Source organism: Microtus ochrogaster, linkage group LG5 (genome assembly GCF_000317375.1).
Source record: "Microtus ochrogaster isolate Prairie Vole_2 linkage group LG5, MicOch1.0, whole genome shotgun sequence".
NCBI classification, from domain to species: Eukaryota; Metazoa; Chordata; class Mammalia; order Rodentia; family Cricetidae; genus Microtus; species Microtus ochrogaster.
In genome coordinates this window covers 57735742-57753849 of record NC_022031.1, presented here as the reverse complement: position 1 = coordinate 57753849, position 18108 = coordinate 57735742, and the positions used below count along the sequence as shown (strand labels likewise).

Below are 18108 nucleotides of genomic sequence, written 5' to 3'. Positions count from 1 at the left end.
GAGAGAGAGAGAGAGAGAGAGAGAGAGAGAGAGAGAGAGTCATGTGTGCAGTAACTTGCAGAGATCCAAAGAAGCATTTGATCCCCTGTAGTTATAGACTGTTGTGAGTCATCGTGTGGCTGGGAACTGAATCCGAGATCTTTGCAAGAGAAAAGAGTGCTCTTAACTACTGGGTCATCTTTCACCAAACACACACACACACACACACACACACACACACACACATACATTTCTTTTCACACAGTCAGGGATATGTTAAGCTTACTAGAGCAATTTTGTATTTTAACAACTTAGGCCAATTTATATGACTGCACTAACAACTTTGCAATATATCTCATCTGTTGCCAAGGCAACAAAGTCCAGAAGTTCAAAGGGTAATGAACTGTATATGCCTGTATTCAAATTCTGTCTCTTCTGCTTACCATTGTTATGAGCTTGTTTTAATTATTTTGTCAATATGCAGCAAAAAGAAAGTGGCCTGACATTAACTTAGCTCAATGAAATGAATAATTATTGAAGACTTTCTGCATGTAGGAAACTGAGCCAGACATTACCAGAGCCTCAGAGATTAACTGGACACCATGGTACTTAATCCAAGGCTCTTTATCTAACTGAAAAGGGGGATGGGATAATACACGTAAAAGACCTTCCATCAAAGAGTCCCCAAGTGCACCAGTGAATGAGAGGATGGACATTTGAGGTTGCCTGCGACAGCCCAAGGGAGATCACCAAAAGGCAGAGGTGGGAGAGAGTCCAGGAATAGGATGCAAGAGGCAAAGCAGGCAGAATGCCACAGACGAACAGTCTAGAAAAGCTAAGAGCGCATGAACAGAATGGGGGCCACTTGCTTTCCGAAAACACAGAAGTTGATCAGAATCTAAGTTCCCAGGGAAAGGAAGTTTAACTGAACTCCAAACGTGGACAACATTCCTTTCCTCTGATATGTAACAAGCACCCCTGGAAATTTCCAGAAAGTGATTAAATACTACCGTACACTCTAGATATAGAGATACTGCATCAATAGGAAGTAACTCTATGAGGTTTCCTTTTTGAAAAGAGCGAGCCCAAACTTTAAATGGAAATTTATAAATTAATTTACAATTTTTAAGAATGCATTTGAACTTTATCACATTTACCAAGAAGCAGCCTCCATGAAAGGCCTCTTTGCAGGAATTGAAATAATTAAGTTGGAGATTCAGTGTACCTTTTCAATCATTTTATTTAAAAAAAAAAAAGCTCATTCTGGTTTCTCTGAGGAAGAGATAAACCACAGTGAAGGAAGTGGCTGAGGCTTTTTAGAGCACTGTATTCACCATGAAGTATATGACACTGTCCCCAAAGAATACTATTTGCCTTTTCAAAACTATTTTTTGTACTTACTTTTATTCCAGATATGGGTAGGACAGAAGTGATGGAAACACAATCTTGAACGAAGAAGAGGTTTTGAGCAAATCATGACAGCATCAAGGAGAACTCTCTGCCAACATGGAGGGGCAGCTGGCAAGGTTTTGCTGAAGTTCCATCTGATTTGGGCTTGGTCACAGTTTGAGTAGTCATGTAAATACAATCAGGAGGAAGTTCTTCCTAGATAGAGCTGTCAGTCACTGCAAAGTCTCTTGAGCATCTAAGCATTTGCAGGGCAACAAACGGTGTGTGTCAGGGAGTGGGGGTGATGGTAAGTGCTTAACTAAGGCAGTCAGTCTATGCTCCAATTGTCCTTTAGACAGACTGTTTAGCTCAGACTAATGAGAAGACAGATCTCTGAATGCCTGCAAGGAGATATAATGAACATTGGACCATAGTAATGGTCCTGATGGAAGATGATAAATTATAAGAACTGCAATTAATTTCATAACTGGATGCCAAGCACTTACTAGATGTACATTCTAGGTGGTTATAATTCACACATACATTGTGTCTATCAAATAATATGTGCATGAATGCATGCTGGGTTTAGAACCTGTAGAAATACAACTGGATATAGGTGTGGGTATTTGGAAGAAGGGCCCTGGGACCCAGAACATAGAGAATGGGCCTGGGTTTGAGAAGAATCCTAAAATGCACATTATTGAAACCATGAGAGAAGATAGCCACCAAAGGAAGAAGGTAAAAGAACGCTTGTAAGCTTGGTGCCTAGTACTACTGTGTCCGGCATCCAGTGAACACCAGTGGAAATGTTGAGTGGATGATCAACAGTGCAAGAGAACAGATAAAGCCTACCATCCTCTCCTGGAAATTATCCTCCCAATGTTGAGTTCCACGTCCTAGCCTTGCTCTTGAACTTCACTGTGTTTCAGGAATCAAATGGCTTCCCCCATCTCCCGGTTCTTTTTAACTGGATGTTCCCCTCGATTTATTTACTAAGACAAGTAAAGTTGTGGCCCTTGGTTAGTAGGCTTCATGTCCCATGGGGAAATCTACCTCTAAAGCTCCAGGAAAGTTGGGTAATGGGATGAATAAGGAGAAATCAAGACTACCTGAAAGGAACAGTTATAAATTCAGAAGAATGGTTTTTGTGGGAAATAATTCAGGAGCAGGATTCCGGATTGCTGAGCATTAGAGAATAGTTGTGTGGGGCAAAGACGAAATCAGGCATATTTCAAGAGGTTTAGCAGCAACATGGTAGAAAGGTGCAGAGTGATGCCCAATGAGAAGTATTATCAAAAGCTTTTGTTGAGAAAGGGGGAAGGTTCTTCAGGCCAAGAGCTCACTACAGCAGAGAGCTTTATCCTTGTGACAGTGTGCTGTTTGTCATGGAAAACAGAACGACAAAGTGACCAGGATGCTATGAACCACCCAAATGTGAGTTGTGGGAGTTTGTAGAACCTACTAAAGAAAATGATGCCATGGCTGAGTGTACAAGAGAAATAGCTCTTCTTGGAATAATAATAATAATAATAAAAACAATAACAACAATAATAATAAAAAGCTGAGCAAGTGGCTTGGACTATAGATACAGTCTTCTTGAACAATTCTTTTATCAACTTGCTACTAACCTAGGCCCCCCTACCTGCATAGAGTGGCACTATCCTTGTTTTAAGCAGTGGGAACAAAGCTACTTCTTTTAACAACTCCTCCCCGCTCCCCACGCCTAATGAAATACATCATGGAACTCAATCCAGAAACTATTAAGGCAATGAGTTGATCTAGCCAAGACTGGTTTTAGGTTCCTATTCTATAAATTAAACTTGTCCTAAAGGAACTTGAGTGTGAAACCATTATTTCCCATCTAATAACAGTGAGCATGCATATATTTAAAATAGGATACATTATGAAAAGAGAGCTGTGAAGTGGCCAAGTCTGTCACTCATAATCCAGAACCACCCAAACGGTTCGCTTAGTAACTGGAGTCCTTCTCTTAATCTCATAGGAGGCACCAAATAGCAATGAGGGTCCCTGAGTTCCCTTTCATTTGTGACCCACCGTCTTATTTCACAGAATAGTTTCTGACCTCTATTAATGTTTTGTCTTTGGCAATCTATGTGAACTTTTATTTCATTCTCAAAAGCCAAGAACGTGGAAAATCCCAGCACAGGTCCCAACCGCTGGTGACAAAAGGAAAGGTCACTCTGGACAGAGCAGAGATTGGTGAGAAATATGAGCACTGTAGACTGTGCCAGGTGTGTTTTATCATAGACCAGGGCAAGGGTTTTCATAGTGCGAAGTGTATTCTAGAAAGTTTTCAATTGTTCTAAAAATCCAATGTATGAAATTGCATCTTGTATCTTTTTAAATTTCATTTTCTTCCAGTATTGGAGACTGACTCCAGAACCTTTTGTTTCAAGTGCTCTGTTGATGAGTAAAATTCCCAAGTCCTTCATTTGTGTTATCGAGTTTTCTCAAACCCGTCACAATGACCCGATTCTACATTTTCTAGTTACAGTCTTAGTTTATATGCAGATCTGTGCTCTCCTAATTTTAGTTTAGTATGAAGCTATGAAGCAGGCTTAATGTTTTTTACATGCGGATATGCAAAGTTTCCAATAGAATTGATTGGAGATACATTGATTTTCCTGTTGAATTATTGAAGCAACTTTGTTGGCAAATCAATTGACTATGTATATGTGGTCATATTTGCAAACTTTTCTTGTGCTGATTGCTCTGTGTGTCTATCCAAAGACTAATATCACTTGATTTTCATTCTTGTACCTTTAGAAAAGCATTACAAATCAGATAAAGTTTGCAATTCTTTACAAGTTATTTTATGTATTTTTTTCTTTTTGTAAATAAATTTGAGACAAACTTATAAAGTAAATGAAATTTCAAACAAAATTCTAGATCTTTTGCTGCAAATAAGTTTGCCTCAATTGACATTTTAAGGATATCAGGTGCCCAAACTGTTAGCAGTGGTTGCTATTTTCATTTTTCTTGGTCTTCTTTCATTTCTCTTAGTGTATATATCTTACATAGTTTGTTGTATTCGTGACTAAGTATTTCTTTTTTTGTATTATAGGCATTATTGAAATGCAGCTATTTGTTACTAGTATATACACATGTAATTACTTTTGTAATGTATTATGTGTAAGTCTATACTTTTCTGGATACATATATGTATTTCACAAAAGTAACATGGAAGAGGCTGGAGAGAGGAAAGCATGTACTGTTTTTGCAGAGTGCCCAAGTTCTACTTCTAATGCTCATGTCAGGCTGCTCACTACTGCCTGAAACCCCAGTTCTATAGGATTTGAGACCTCTGGCCTCTATGTTCACCTGAACTCAGGTGCAGTAAACACACACACAGAGACACATACACTGTCACAAATACTCATAATGAAAGACTAACAAAATAAATTCTTGCGAAATAACATTGACTACAACACCAGTTGAATGTCAACAAGGATGGGGGAACCTCACAAGGCCCCACTTTAGATGAAAAGCTAGAGACAACTAATAGCTATGGAAAAGAGAGGAAGGGAGCTTTCCCAGCGACAAGCCGCTGCCCATGCAGTCAACCCTAAGCAAAAGTAAGTGTGACCGAAGCTCTTTAGATGACTCCAACTATGTTCAGGTGTGTCCACCCAGACTTACACCTAGATGGCACCTTTCAAGAGGAGTATCTGTGATGCATGAGGTTATTGACAAACCTGTACAGGCAGCCAAGGTTTGCAATGGATTCTCTGTAGAGCCCTGACTCCAACATCAAAGTCAACTCTGTGAAGCAGAAAGTGGTGGCCTGCACCTCTAGTCCCAGCTCTGATAGAGCATTACTTGAACCTAGAGGTGTGCGGGCACACTGGACAACATAGTAAGACTCTGTCCTACAAGCAAACCAAGCAAAAGGGAGGGAGAACATGTGTGTGCTGTGTGCTGAGTCTTCTGTGCTTCAGTGCTCACACAGAAAGTTCTTGGAGGCGGTGTCCCCTATTACTGCTGATCAAACCATCCATACTCAGCATTTTAAAGCATTACATTGCCTTTCTACATTGGCTTCTCTAGATAGGTCCTTTAATCTTTCTTAAAGGCCTTATTTTTCAAAGCTTTGATCATGTGGGGGGAAAAAAAGACAAGTTCCCACCCCTCCCCATCTCCTTCTGGATATGGGTACCAAAACTCTCCCATTTTGTGCCTTCTGTTTCTGCACCCAGCTATTGCCTTCCCACTTTAAACCGAAGTATTGCAGTTGACATATACCTTTTTGAAAGCCCAGCAATAGAAAAACATAGCTACGAAAACATTTCAAAATACGATGTGCAATGCACAGATACACCAAAATTCTATTTCCTTTGTATTCCCCTAGTTCCATTTGGGGTCCTACTTCATGGGGAAATATGAGTCTTGATTATGCCTTTTCACCAAAATAACATTGACTCAGGCAGGAATATTAACTCAGGTAAGCAAAATGACTCTTGCTTTCATCTCAGCAATTCCACACCTACTCACCTTTCAATTGACTTTTAACAGAATTTTAGTTTGCATTTCTTTAAAAAAAAATCTATTGAATTGCATTGGCAAAGCACTTGGCTGTCATGCTCCGGGCCCCTACCATGTGATGCAGCTGCTCCTATTTAAGGGATAATTGTAGTCTCACTTTCCTACAAGGAACTAATTTTGATTTTGAAAGGATTAGTCCTCACGGTTATCCTGATGAGAGAGAACTGGATCACCGCAGTGTAAAAGAGCTGAATAGTCCCTATTACCGTTATTATGCCTCAAATGTTGGATATTGTTGAAGATCAAAGTACTGTGCCACACTCAATGGCGAGATGTACATGCATGGCACACTTCCCATATTATGTAAGAAATACTGCATTTTATGAGTCATTGAGTGCCATGTGAGGTGTCTGCGCACCCCGTAGCATTGCCTTCAAACTTTGCTCATGATTCTGAAATCCTTTATTTTCTGGTTGAAAGACTTACAATCTTGTCATTTCTCACTCGCCTCCCCAGGAAATAAACTTCACTGCATTCTCTCCCTCCACTCTAAGATAGTACTTATTGCACATCACTCTAGTTTACATTTAAATTACTTTAGAAAAAAAAAATGTTAAATAACCCTGGACAGCAGTGAGTTCTAACCAGTAAATTGAGAAATTGTAAAGGTTCCCATCAAAACCATTAATGATGTTTTTGAAATCTTTAAAATGTGGAGCGCTGAGTGTTGATTAAGATTCTAATGAAACAAGTGCAGAACGTCTCCCATGATGCCGTTGGGAAGGCAACTCTGAGCACACCTGTCTGTATTAACAGCGTGCTTTGCAAGACAAAGAGTCAAATGCGAAAACATCCAGATCTAGTCTAAGACGTAGTAGGTGTTTTACAAGTCAAAATATTGGTCTTAAGACACTAACATTAGCAAGGAGAGGCCTAGTTTATGGACACACATTTCCTCTCAGAGTACATGAAGCTCTTAATCCCAGCAACCAACTGTAACCCGGAGGAACACATTAGAGTTCATGAATGCTCACTTAGAGAGACCAGAAAATGCTGAGGCTCCATCTCTAAGTGGCCAGGGCAAATGAAGTTACCCTGTAGAGGTAATCCTTGGTGGCAGGTGGCATCTAACGAGGACCCAGGACGACCTTGCATGTCTAGTAACCTTTCTTGCTCTTGTCATTTCTTGTGTACTCATTTTGGCAACAGACCAGTGGTTTCCATCTCACCTGAAGACTGAAGCCAGAGGAGAACATTAAGCCAATCCTTAGGCCAGGCCCATCTCTGCATGAAGGGACTCAGCATTTGTGGGGCTGGTGGCCAGGCATGAACGTGTTTGAAAGCTATAAGATGACTTCACAGAAAAACAATTCGGAAAAGACGATTCTAAACTGTAGCTCATCTGGAGCAGGACCCATTTGCAACCCCTTGTGCTTTATCTTACATTATAATTTTATGTTTACTTATTTTATTTGAGACAGGACTCTTGTATCCCAGGCCAGCCTCCAATTTTCTGTGTGGCTCAGAATGACCCTGGACTTTTTGATCCCTTTGTCCCATCTCGTTTTTTTTTTTTTCCTTACTCAATTTTAACTAGCGTACATACAGTATTAAATTTCATTGTGACATCTTCAGACAAAGTTGTTTGTGTTGGTTTTTCCCACCTCTGCCCTTCCCTCCATGTACCCTTGTGCTGTACCTACTTACCCTATTTTCCATTTCCCCATCTCCCATGTTCCATTCCTCTCCCTGCTTCCCACCGAGTCCCATCTCCTTCCTAGCTTCATAAACTGTGGGCATGCTCACTCTGGCTTTTATCCATGTACATGATTATTGTAAGCTAGGGACTATATAACAGAAAACATGATTTTTGCTTTTTTGAGTTAACTTACCTTCTAGCTCCATCTATTTTCCTGAAAATTTGTTGATTTAATTTTTCTTGACTACATAGAATTCAAATGTGTATAACGTATTGTGTCTATGTGTATATCACGTTTTCATTATCCATTCATCAGCTGACGAATGTCTAAGCAAGTCTCCAGTTTTAAATACTGTTTTGTTTTGTCTGGTTTTTTTTTTTTTCCAAAGTCATATACAGCTTTGTATGTCTCTCTGTCTTTGCTTAGTACGGTGCAAATAAATGACTGGAGAAATAAGTGAGAAACTTAACATGCTAGGAAGAGAACTCGTTTGTTTTTAAAGTAATATATACTTCAAGGTGGAGCTATTCAAATTTCCCTCTAGTGGTGCAGACTATCATCATTCGGTCCATTGTAGACCTTATGTAGGATGCTATAAAGCTGTGGGTGTTTTTAATTATTATATCAACATGACTATGCTCTGATATTTAAATCTCTAATGATGAAAGTGCTTTCTTCCCAATAGCTCAAATTCCTTACTTTGCAAAGTTCAAGCAATTCACTGTGACTCCATCCACTTTTTGCTGATTGTTTGCAATTCCCTAGCATTGGAGTTTTCTATAATGGCCATAGAAGGAAGTGGGTATGACACACCCAATAGGTCCCAGATATCAGGACCCTCACAAAATGCCACTCCAGCAGTAAACCTGTTTCTCTGGTGCTTACAGGGCCAAGCAGAAGCTGATTATGAACCCTAAGAAAGTTGGCAAAGCTCAAACTTCATATGATGTTATTTGGTGATAATAAATATCTGTTGGTGGCAGAAAGTTAAGCTGAGATACCTTTCATTTAAACCTAAAAACTTTTATTATCCTGGGAGGACACACACACATTTTAACATCTACAAATGAATTATAAAGTCAGTGTTATGAACCACAAAATGTGGCTGTAAATTTTATTATAAAGATCTTTATTACAGAAAAGATCACACTTTCTGCTTGTAGTTTGGGACTCAAAGGGGAGTCAATGCAGAGTGAAATCCTTCCTGTCTTCTCTTTCTCATCTCATGTCCCTTGCATTATTTTGGAGATAAGAAGCTATGTTCTTGTTAGTTGTTAAAGGAAAACAAAGACTCACCAGAAAGAGGACGCATTGGGGGGAGCAATGTCTAAGGAGAGGTTCCCAAAGGTCTTTGCCTAGGGGAGAGGCCCTAGGATGCTAAATTATCACCCCCAGATCTTCCTATTTGACTGGTGCTTGTAACTATAGGGGGTGAGAAACCTTGAGAAAGCAGTAGAGAGCTACAGACTGCCCCATGTTCCAAACGGGTATGGGGGCCACAATTCAGTTTCCATATATTCTTTGGCTCCAGAAACTCAGAAACGAGCTTTTGGCTTCTTTGCAGGATCTTAGGCACCTAAGGTGCATGTCAGTGAAGAACTTACTCTTGAAAGGTAAACACTGCCTACTGCCCATGCCCACTTTGACTTCCTTCTGAGGACTTCCCCGGAGGGGTCCGCTGGACAGTGACCAAGGGTTGTCACAACTCTCTCAGAAGCCAGTGGACACGATATTAAAAGTTTTTGGGATTGAGGAACTAAAGTCAAATCTTGATAATATATTTGTCGCACTGACCAAGAGAGAAATGGGAAGAGGATTGCGGGTCCTGGAGGGTGGGATCTGGATGGGGGCTCTAAGAATGATGTTGGAAGCCCAACTATGAAAGAACTCCCAGAGGCAGCTAACAAACCCAGGCGTGTTCCCTGTAGCTCCTGGCGTGCTGATAACTGTTTCCTTATTTACCCTTCCAAGCACCCCTGGGGTCTTTTTGTCAGTCAGGTTTAGCTTCTGTAAATCCTCTTGCGGAGTACCGAAGCAGGACGCGGAGCCCTCAGAGCACCAACCCCAGGAGCCCTGCTCCTTGCCCTGAGATCAACTAGGGTCCCTTGGCCAGTTGCCCACTCACATCAGGGAGAGGTCGCGCTCTCTGCAGAACCCGGAGCAGCACCACGCTGCACACACCCCTCCACCTCCCGCTGGGAGCCGAGGACTGCAGTGCGGCTACTCCGGGCGGGTAAATGGTAGGGGGCCTCCGAGAAAGGGGTGGGGCGGGGGGCGGGGCTGAGGGGTGCTGGGCGGGGTGCGCCACAGCGCCCCCTCGCTGCGCGCTCCCTGCGGTGCCCCAGGCAGCCCGTGCTCCGACTCTCCAGCCCCTTTGTGTGATTTTTATCCATCTCCACAGCACCCACCGCGGACGCTGCCCGGGGTCCCGCCACTACTGCTCGGGCAGCGCTCCCCTCCTCCGCACCCTGCGCTCCTCCCTCGCCCGGTCCCCGGTCCCCCAGCAGCCGCCTTTGGGCCGCGTCCCGCCGCTGTCGGCAGCCCGCCCGCCCCGGGGCGCTAGTCTCCTCAGGCCCCGATCTTCTCCTGGGTCCCCCCCTGACTCCCCCATCCCAGGCCTCAAAGCGTGGAGAAAAAACTAAAAGCAGAGCAAGGCAGAGTCTCCAATAAAACGCCCAGTACCTCGAGCCCGAGCGCGAGTGCCGGGCGGCGAGGGGCGCGGGAGGCGGGGATGGGGCGGCGGGCGGGGGGGACAATGAGCGCGTGAAGTTACCTGCCCGGCAGCGGCGGGGCCGAGAGCGCCGGGGCCCCACGGACCAGGCAGGCTGTGCGCTCGGCGTGGACGGGTGCGCGCCGCGGCTTCGGGGGGAGAGTTGAGCGCTTTTCCACCCTCTATTTTTTTTCCTCTTTTTTTCTTTTTTTTTTTCTCCTCTTCTTAAACAAACCACAAACGGATGTGAGGGAAGGAAGGTGTTTCTTTTACTCCTGAGCCCAGACGCCTCTCTCTGTTCCGTCTAAGCTTGTTTTTTGCTGAGCACTTTTTTTTTTTTTCAAAAAGGAAAAGAAAAGGAGTTGCTTGATGTGAGAGTGAAATGGACGTAAGATTTTATCCACCTCCAGCCCAGCCCGCTGCTGCTCCCGCTGCTCCCTGTCTGGGACCTTCTCCCTGCCTGGACCCCTACTATTGCAACAAGGTGAACGCTCTGCTTTTGTCTGCACCGATTCTGGCGGCTCGATCCCGGGAGGGGGGCGGCGGTGGCCGGGCCGCGCTGGGGCCGGCCGGGCGGAATGGGTCGGCTCGCGGAGGCCCGTCCCGGGCGCGTTCGGTCGCAGCCCGCGGCGGGCGGCGCTGCGTGCGCTCGGGTAGTAAATATTGTGGAGCAGCTCAGGGGGTTTGCCAAACAACGCGATTGTACGGAAAGTGACACGATTTGCTCGGATTCTTTCCTTCCTGCTGTTCGCCACTAAGGATCCCTGCTTAGGTTTTCCGGGAGACATTAAAAAAGAGCGAGCGATTGAGAGAGAAAACACACGGAATACTTTGGGGGTGTGTCCGGGGTCCGGGAACTGAGGCAGAGTACGAGAATTCATTTTATTTTTTAGTTCCTTCTTCTCTCTTCCTTTCTTGGACAGCCGGGGCTCGTGGCATCGCTTCCTTGCTCCGGATCACTTGCAAGAGGAGCAGCCAGGAGTCGGGCTACCAGGACCCCTGAGGCTCTGGCGTTCCTGAAAATTATTCTATAACTCTTTTGTTTTCTTTTCCGGCAGCAGAGCCGGAGTTCCAACGCTGGCCCTTGTGGCCCAGGGCTCAGTGGGCTAGTCGAATTATGCTTAGGGGAAACAGCTCCCGTTTGGGGTGCTTGGAAATAGCAAGTTCATTGGAAGCCACGGTAGCGCTTCGCGTTCAAGTGTAAAGCTCCGACACTGGTCCCCAGGCTGTAGTTGGGCTACACCGTAGTTGGCTGACCACCCAGTGAAAGGGCCACCCGGGACAGGAGAAAGGCATTTCATGCTGGTGACCCAGAATGAGGACACTGGCAGAAGCTGGTCCGGAGCTCGGCTTGGCCCAAAGATAGGACAGTCAGAGGTTTCTAGGGAAGTCTTTACTCTCCTGGCTTCAAGCAAGCAAAACCCTAGAGGAACACCAAGGCTCGCTCCCAGGAGCAGCCATAGACCACAGCTGTCCTTGCCTGGGTCTTGTTGGAGGCATCTAAGTAGTCCTGGCCTACAGAGGTTGGTGGGGAGAGTTCTCTAAAAAACGTGGCGGGCTTTTGGGTCTTCCAGTTCTGGCTTGATGATAAATCCCCAGATTCTCCCAGTCCCTTCAGGCACTACTCATAGACCCGTAGGTGAATTCCACCCGAAAAGTCTTTTGGACTCCCAACATTTGTTTCCTGGGGAGCCATCAGTTTTACATGTGATGTAGGGGTGTTTAGTGGCTACACCCCCAGCCCCTGGGCTCCCTAACATGAGACAGGCTAGTAGTTCTCAGCCCTCAGATTTGGTTATTACACACACACACACACACACACACACACACACACACACCTGCGCAGACACACAACACACACACAGAGACACAGACGGAGGGAGGGAGGGAGGGGGGAAGGAGGGGGAAAGAGGGAGAGAACCCTGAGAGTTATGAGTTATGCAGGCATTACCCCGTGGAGAAACAACTGGATGCCTTGTCCACTTTAATACTCAGGAAAAGAGGTGTGTGCAAGAGGATTAGGAGTTAGGGAAGCGGGTAAAATAGAAAGACTCACACACAGGGAGCCCTTGAGCCAGAGACAAGTTGAAAGGTACCTGGAACTTCAGTAAGCAGAGGCATTTGTGCCAAGGAGTTTCACTATTTGCTGGTGACACCATTCTTGCAACCTATAATCTGTTCTGAGTTTAAAACCCAGGGTTTTGTGCTTGCTACCTTTTATTTTGCTTTATAACAAGACTATGATTACTTTTTTCTTTAAAGTAGCAGGTCTATCTTGGAGATTAAAAGACCTGTTGTGTTGTCGCTACCAGAATCAAAAAATCAGCCCCGTTTTTGGCAGTAAAGCTACACAAGTCTGATTGCATTTATCAGTGAGTTTAGGCTTCCCCAAAAGAAGGTAATGACTTGAATACACATTTCACTCGTCATTCTTGTGAAAGTAGGGTCACATTTAATTTAAAAGTTAAATGCTTTGGAAAATCAGGAATTACTTCAATATATTAAATCATTTTCCAATTAAGTGCCTTAAATAATTTTAGAGGGTTGCGCTGTGAACTGAATAAATTAATTTTGAAAGTCTTCACCAGTTCTTTGCTCGCTCATTGAAGTTCCTTTTAAGTCACCCTGTGTGGAAGAAGCAAACTGTTCTTTTTAAATGCAAATTAGCCATCCTTTCTATAGACTAGTTGCAAGTCTTCTATTTAACTTACCCAGGGAAGAATGGATTTTTAAAAATGCAAAGTCATAAGACTTGTTTCTTCCAGTAGAGAAAGACCTCCTGGATATATTTCTCCAGGGACTCTCCTGCCCATCCCCGTGCCACAGTCTATCAAATATGTTTGTCACCGATGCTTGATTGTATAAAATGTACTGAGAAGGTTTCCAGATCCCACAGAAGCCCAGGCAGGCACTTGGTTCCTACTCCATGGCGATTGGCATTGGTATAAAATTCCTGCCTAGATCCACTATTTGAATTGCTTGGGACTGAGTCAGTTAGTGCTCCTTTTGCAGTGATGTGTGGAGATGTGGAAGAAGAGGGGAGAAGTTTGGAAACGTGGAAAAAAGAAATCCGTGTCTGGGTTCAGCAAAACCTAAGTTGGGCAGAGACAAGATTACGAAGTCAATCTGTTCTCCTTCTGAGATGTAGTGAAATATAGTTCATTAGAAATAACAGTCACTTTGCTGGGCTATTTGTTTTTAACAGGTTGATAAGATCATAAATTGCTAATTATCTTTATTTTAAACCTGTCAGCACTGTACTGTTTAAAGTTGGTGTGCTAAGTCCCAGTGGAACCATAACTTTCTGTGTCCTGGTGTCTTACAACTGTAAATATAGTTTTCCGGTGGCATTTTTTTTTCAACGTCAGAAGAGACCCTAATTGAGAAAATGAATATCCTCTTTCTGAGCTTTTCTGAATTGAAATGTGGTTGTTTTACTTCGCTGACACTTCCCAGCCCCACGGCTCTGTGCATTGCCAAAACACTATTTAGATTTTTCAGTTAATAAACTCTGTAGGAGGCACATTAGGAAGCAGTTTAACCCGGTGCTCTTTTGTGAGAGCCCCGCGCATGATGAACACATCACAGTGCAAACTGGCCTTCACTTCCACGTAGCCCACTGGGGGAACAAGGCAAATGGAGTCGGTTATAGCCAGCGAGCGAGGTATCCCTTCCTGTAGGCAAACTGCTACAACTAGTGGCATGGTGCATGCGCTATCCTCTATATAGGTCTGCTTTTGAAAGAGCGATGGAGCCCAGAGACTGGCCAAAAGCATGTTCGCTGGAGGAAACAGCCTACACTTCCTGCAACTGAAGCCTTAGTTCTGTTGTAGACATTGAGAGATGTGTACCAGAGCAGAGATTCATCTAATTAGACTATTTTAAGTAACGGCGTATTCCTTAATTGAACTGAATGTTACCAAAAGAAATTAGATTAAATGAGCTCCCAATTGGAGTTCAGTAGCAAAATATAGTCCTATTTTTTTTGTTCTATTTGAAGATGTCAAATCATCAGTTTGAACGTATACCTACAGAGCAATGACAGCTTACAGTTTCTTAATGCAGTGTCATTTCCAAAGACTGTTTTCACTGATTTCATGCTAAAATGGGACAAAGACATGGCACTTGTTTCATTTTTGCAACGATGTGGTGTGTTCTGTTATTGCTCAGGATCTGCCCACACATAAGGAGCAGTAATACAATTATGTTATGGCTTGGCTAATGCCAGGGATACTGACCTCGGCCAGCAGTCGGGGGTGGGGGGAGAATCATAGGGTTTACAGTCCACAGAAGCTGCTTTTATGGGCTCATTCCTGAGTCTTCCATTGGTGGATTTAAAAACCTGGAGCCCTACACGTAAACTCAGGCTTAATACTAGTTGCCTACAAAGTCAAGAGTGGTCGTTATTTGGGATTCTGTGTTTTTGATTGCAATGAAAATGGAACGTGAATACTCTTTCCATGTAAACTGGAGAGGAAAGATCGTTTGTGGACAGATATTACAGCTGTGATAACTTTTGAGTAAAGCAGTATTAATCATAGTCTCTATGGGATCTTCTTTGAATTTATTTCCCTTATTATATTGTAGTATGCATTGTTCTTTAACGTGGCAGACCGCATCATGCCTAAAATACAGGACTTGCAAGCACACTGAGATGGAGCCATTATTCCTGTTTTGATGAAAAAATGTAAGAAGAAGAGGAAGCTGGAAGGAGGGGAAACAGGAGGGAGGAAGATGGAAGGGGAAGACGGGGACTGATGTAGGCAAGTTAGAGTGTCATAATTCATTAATTTTGTCTAACCTGCTAGAACTTCTATTGATTATCTATCTACCTATTTATCTATCTACCTATCTATCTATCTATCTTGATACTCTGTACATCATTTGTATAATCAAAGCTTCCTTGGGAGTTGTATGGGCTGGAACCTTATATAAGATGGATGATGAATTTATTTATTTAGACAAGAAAGCATAAAGCAAAAAAATCATATAATTTGGAACACTAAATATGAAAGCATAAAAAACCTTTAATTGTAGTTATCTTGACTTTGTGAGATGTTTTAACGTCACCAATCCCAGTTTTTAAGTGTGCCAAAAATTACACTTATGAGGTCTGCAGAGATGGTATTTTTAACACAGCATATGTGGCCTAGTATTCTAAAATTTTATTGTATATTTTGACAGTTACTGGATGATAATACTAAGGAGACTTGATAGTTTGCTTAGGTATAAAATCTAGAGTAATATTTAATATCTACTTGAATATGTAGTATAGGGCTGAAATTATCTTTGTGATGTGCTTGCAAAGAGGTTAAGAACAAGATAGCAGTAAAAATAAAATTGAAACAAGAGGAAGTAAGGAAGTTGATGCTGCTTTGGTGTAGGGGCTATTTGTGGTCTTTTCACAGTATTTTGTACATGTGATGGGTTCGGTTCAGGAGGGATAGCCTAGGATGCTGGAGGAGAGAGATGTGTTTGGGTGCCTAGGCTTTTCATAGCCTGCCCCACAGCCCCTCTCCACTGCCTTCACTCCTTGATCAACCCTGGCCTGGATACTGTCCTGCTCATTCTCATTCTTCATCTGAGCATGTGATGGCTGTGTTCCCTGCTCTCAGCCCTCCTCCTTTGCAGGCCTTTGACTCGATGGTTATGGCTGCCTTGTTCCCCTTCCTGTTAACATCATCACATAATCCTACTAACCTATCCATTCTTCTTGAAGGACCCTGGTTGTATTTTATGGCTAATTAGAACTGAGGTACTTGCTTACTTTTTCCCAACGCCCACCCCCAGTCTCTATCCACCCCAAAACCACAGTCATAATTTAATGGGCAGAGAAACCCAGCTGGGGTGCTGTAGAGGAAAAGTGACTGTGACTATTTTTTCTAGGCCATTGTCTTGCTCCTACTACCCAATAAGCTTAGAGTTTAGAGATGTACTCCATGGAGCTTATCCCCCAGCAATAAAGCTTCTGTTGCACTTCAGAGCAGTATAAAAATGAGACTGTGGCCAGGCAGTGGTGGCGCGCACCTTTAATTCCTACACTTGGAAAGCAGAGGCAGGTGATTTCTGAGTTCAAGGCCAGCCTGGTCTACAGAGTGAGTTCTAGGACAGCCAGGGCTATACAGAGAAGCCCTGTCTCAGAAAAATAAAATAAAACCCGAGACTGTGGCCCCCAGTTGGCACATATAGTAAGTTAAGCATGTTACTCTTCCAGAGACAACATGCTTACCATTTGCATATATTTCTATAAGAACACCCACAAAAAACTGAAATGGGAAGAGTGAGCCGTGCAGCGTTTATGAATTAATCACATCACATTTAAGCGTTTCCAAGAAGTTCTATGTAGGACTTGTGTTTCATGTCCCAGTGAATATGATCTATTGGTCATCATAAGTTGATTAAACACTTTTGCTTAGACCAAAACTCATGCAACCCAATCCCAGAGTCTATACTTGTAAGGAGAGGAAGACTGACTGCCATGCATCATTGCCATAGATACTGGAACCTCAACCACCCCAATCACAGTTGTTACCTGCAAGAAGCTTCCATTTGAAATGTCTAGACACAATGCTTGTTTATGTTGTTTATTTAAACTGAATGTTTGAATTTTTTTACAGTTGTAAGGATGCCATGCTTTTTGTTGTATTTGTTGTTGAGTTGTTGACATCTTTTCAGTTCTCCAGATGTGTGCTTTTCTGACTCAGTGGTCCCTGGTCTGCTCTGGTCCATAGTGATTTGCTTTAGGGGAAGGAACCTGGCTGGCATGCCAAATGATGCAGCTCACATCTGCTCTAATGAACTTGAACAGTTTGGTTCTAATCCTTCTATGCCAAGTTTTGTTCTGAAGAGCAATTTCTTTTTAAAAGCAGTTGAATTATAGACTGCTTAGAAATGTGGTTTGTAATAGAAGTGCCAACAGCCTGTTAATTAGAGCAGCACTTCCATCATGCTTGACCATGCGCAGTCCGCATTAACCTGCGTGAACTTCGCCTGATTCTAGCATGTGTTTCCCTAGCACCTTGCTGTTGGGAACAGGGGCATCATAACACTGTTTGCTTGGACACTCAAGTTAGCAGAATAGGGAGGGGCAAGGCCCTCCCAGGAAGAAACTTCTCTTCTTCATGATGGAGGGAGCAGAATTTCCCCCAATGCGCCTCAGTTTGATCTCTTAAGAGTTTGCCTGACTTGATGAAACAGTTCTAAGACAATTTTTGAAATCAGCCTTTAGTTTCCATTTCACTCAGGAAAAATCATCTCTGCTGTGTATTTACAAGGCCAGACGTCATGGCACCCATGCCACTATGCGCTATTTCTCTTAGCCATTTTTTTTTTTTTTACTGAAAAGTTTTAAGTGGGTCTGCTTTAGCCAAGTGTCTGTTGTTTCTTCTCACCCTCAAGTTGTGACCTTTTATAAAATCTGTATTTAAAGGATTCCTAATAAAACAAAGGCATGCTTAACTGTTGAGAACCTTTGCCAGTGGCCAGGGAAAATGTGAAATGTTTGGAGAAACCAAGTGTATTCGCAAGCTCCATGTGTCTGTCCATGATAGTAATGAAATAAGCTTCCGTATCAAATGTCCTCCGAATGAGGTCATGAATGCCACCGTCAGCATTGTCTTCTCCAGAGAAATTGTGAGTGCACAGTATTTGTGTAATGTATGTATTTGGGTTTGTGAGTGTGTTTCTCTCATGGTCCTCAATCTATTTCTCACCATAAATGTATGGGAGACTGTAGAAATAGGAGCGGCGGGCTGCGTCCCGGCACCCGGCCGCCCACATGGCTAGCTCTACCCGAAATAATTACACGGACACTGTGTTCATTTAATC

At 43.2% G+C, this 18108-nt stretch overlaps 1 protein-coding gene across 2 annotated transcripts in view; it reads left to right on the top strand.

Annotated features, from left to right (window-relative positions):
- The first annotated feature begins 10303 nt into the window (after positions 1-10303).
- Tox (thymocyte selection associated high mobility group box) overlaps positions 10304-18108 on the top strand; it is a 288085-nt gene continuing 280280 nt past the window's right edge. Inside the window, exons 1-2 of one of the 2 annotated variants that reach the window (XM_026786798.1) lie at positions 10304-10417; positions 10630-10765. In XM_026786798.1, the coding sequence (XP_026642599.1) occupies positions 10664-10765 (102 nt within the window). In that variant the 5' untranslated portion in view covers positions 10304-10417; positions 10630-10663. Of the gene's footprint in view, positions 10418-10629; positions 10766-18108 lie in introns of those variants that run through there. The other variant, XM_005362289.2, reaches the window with a different exon arrangement.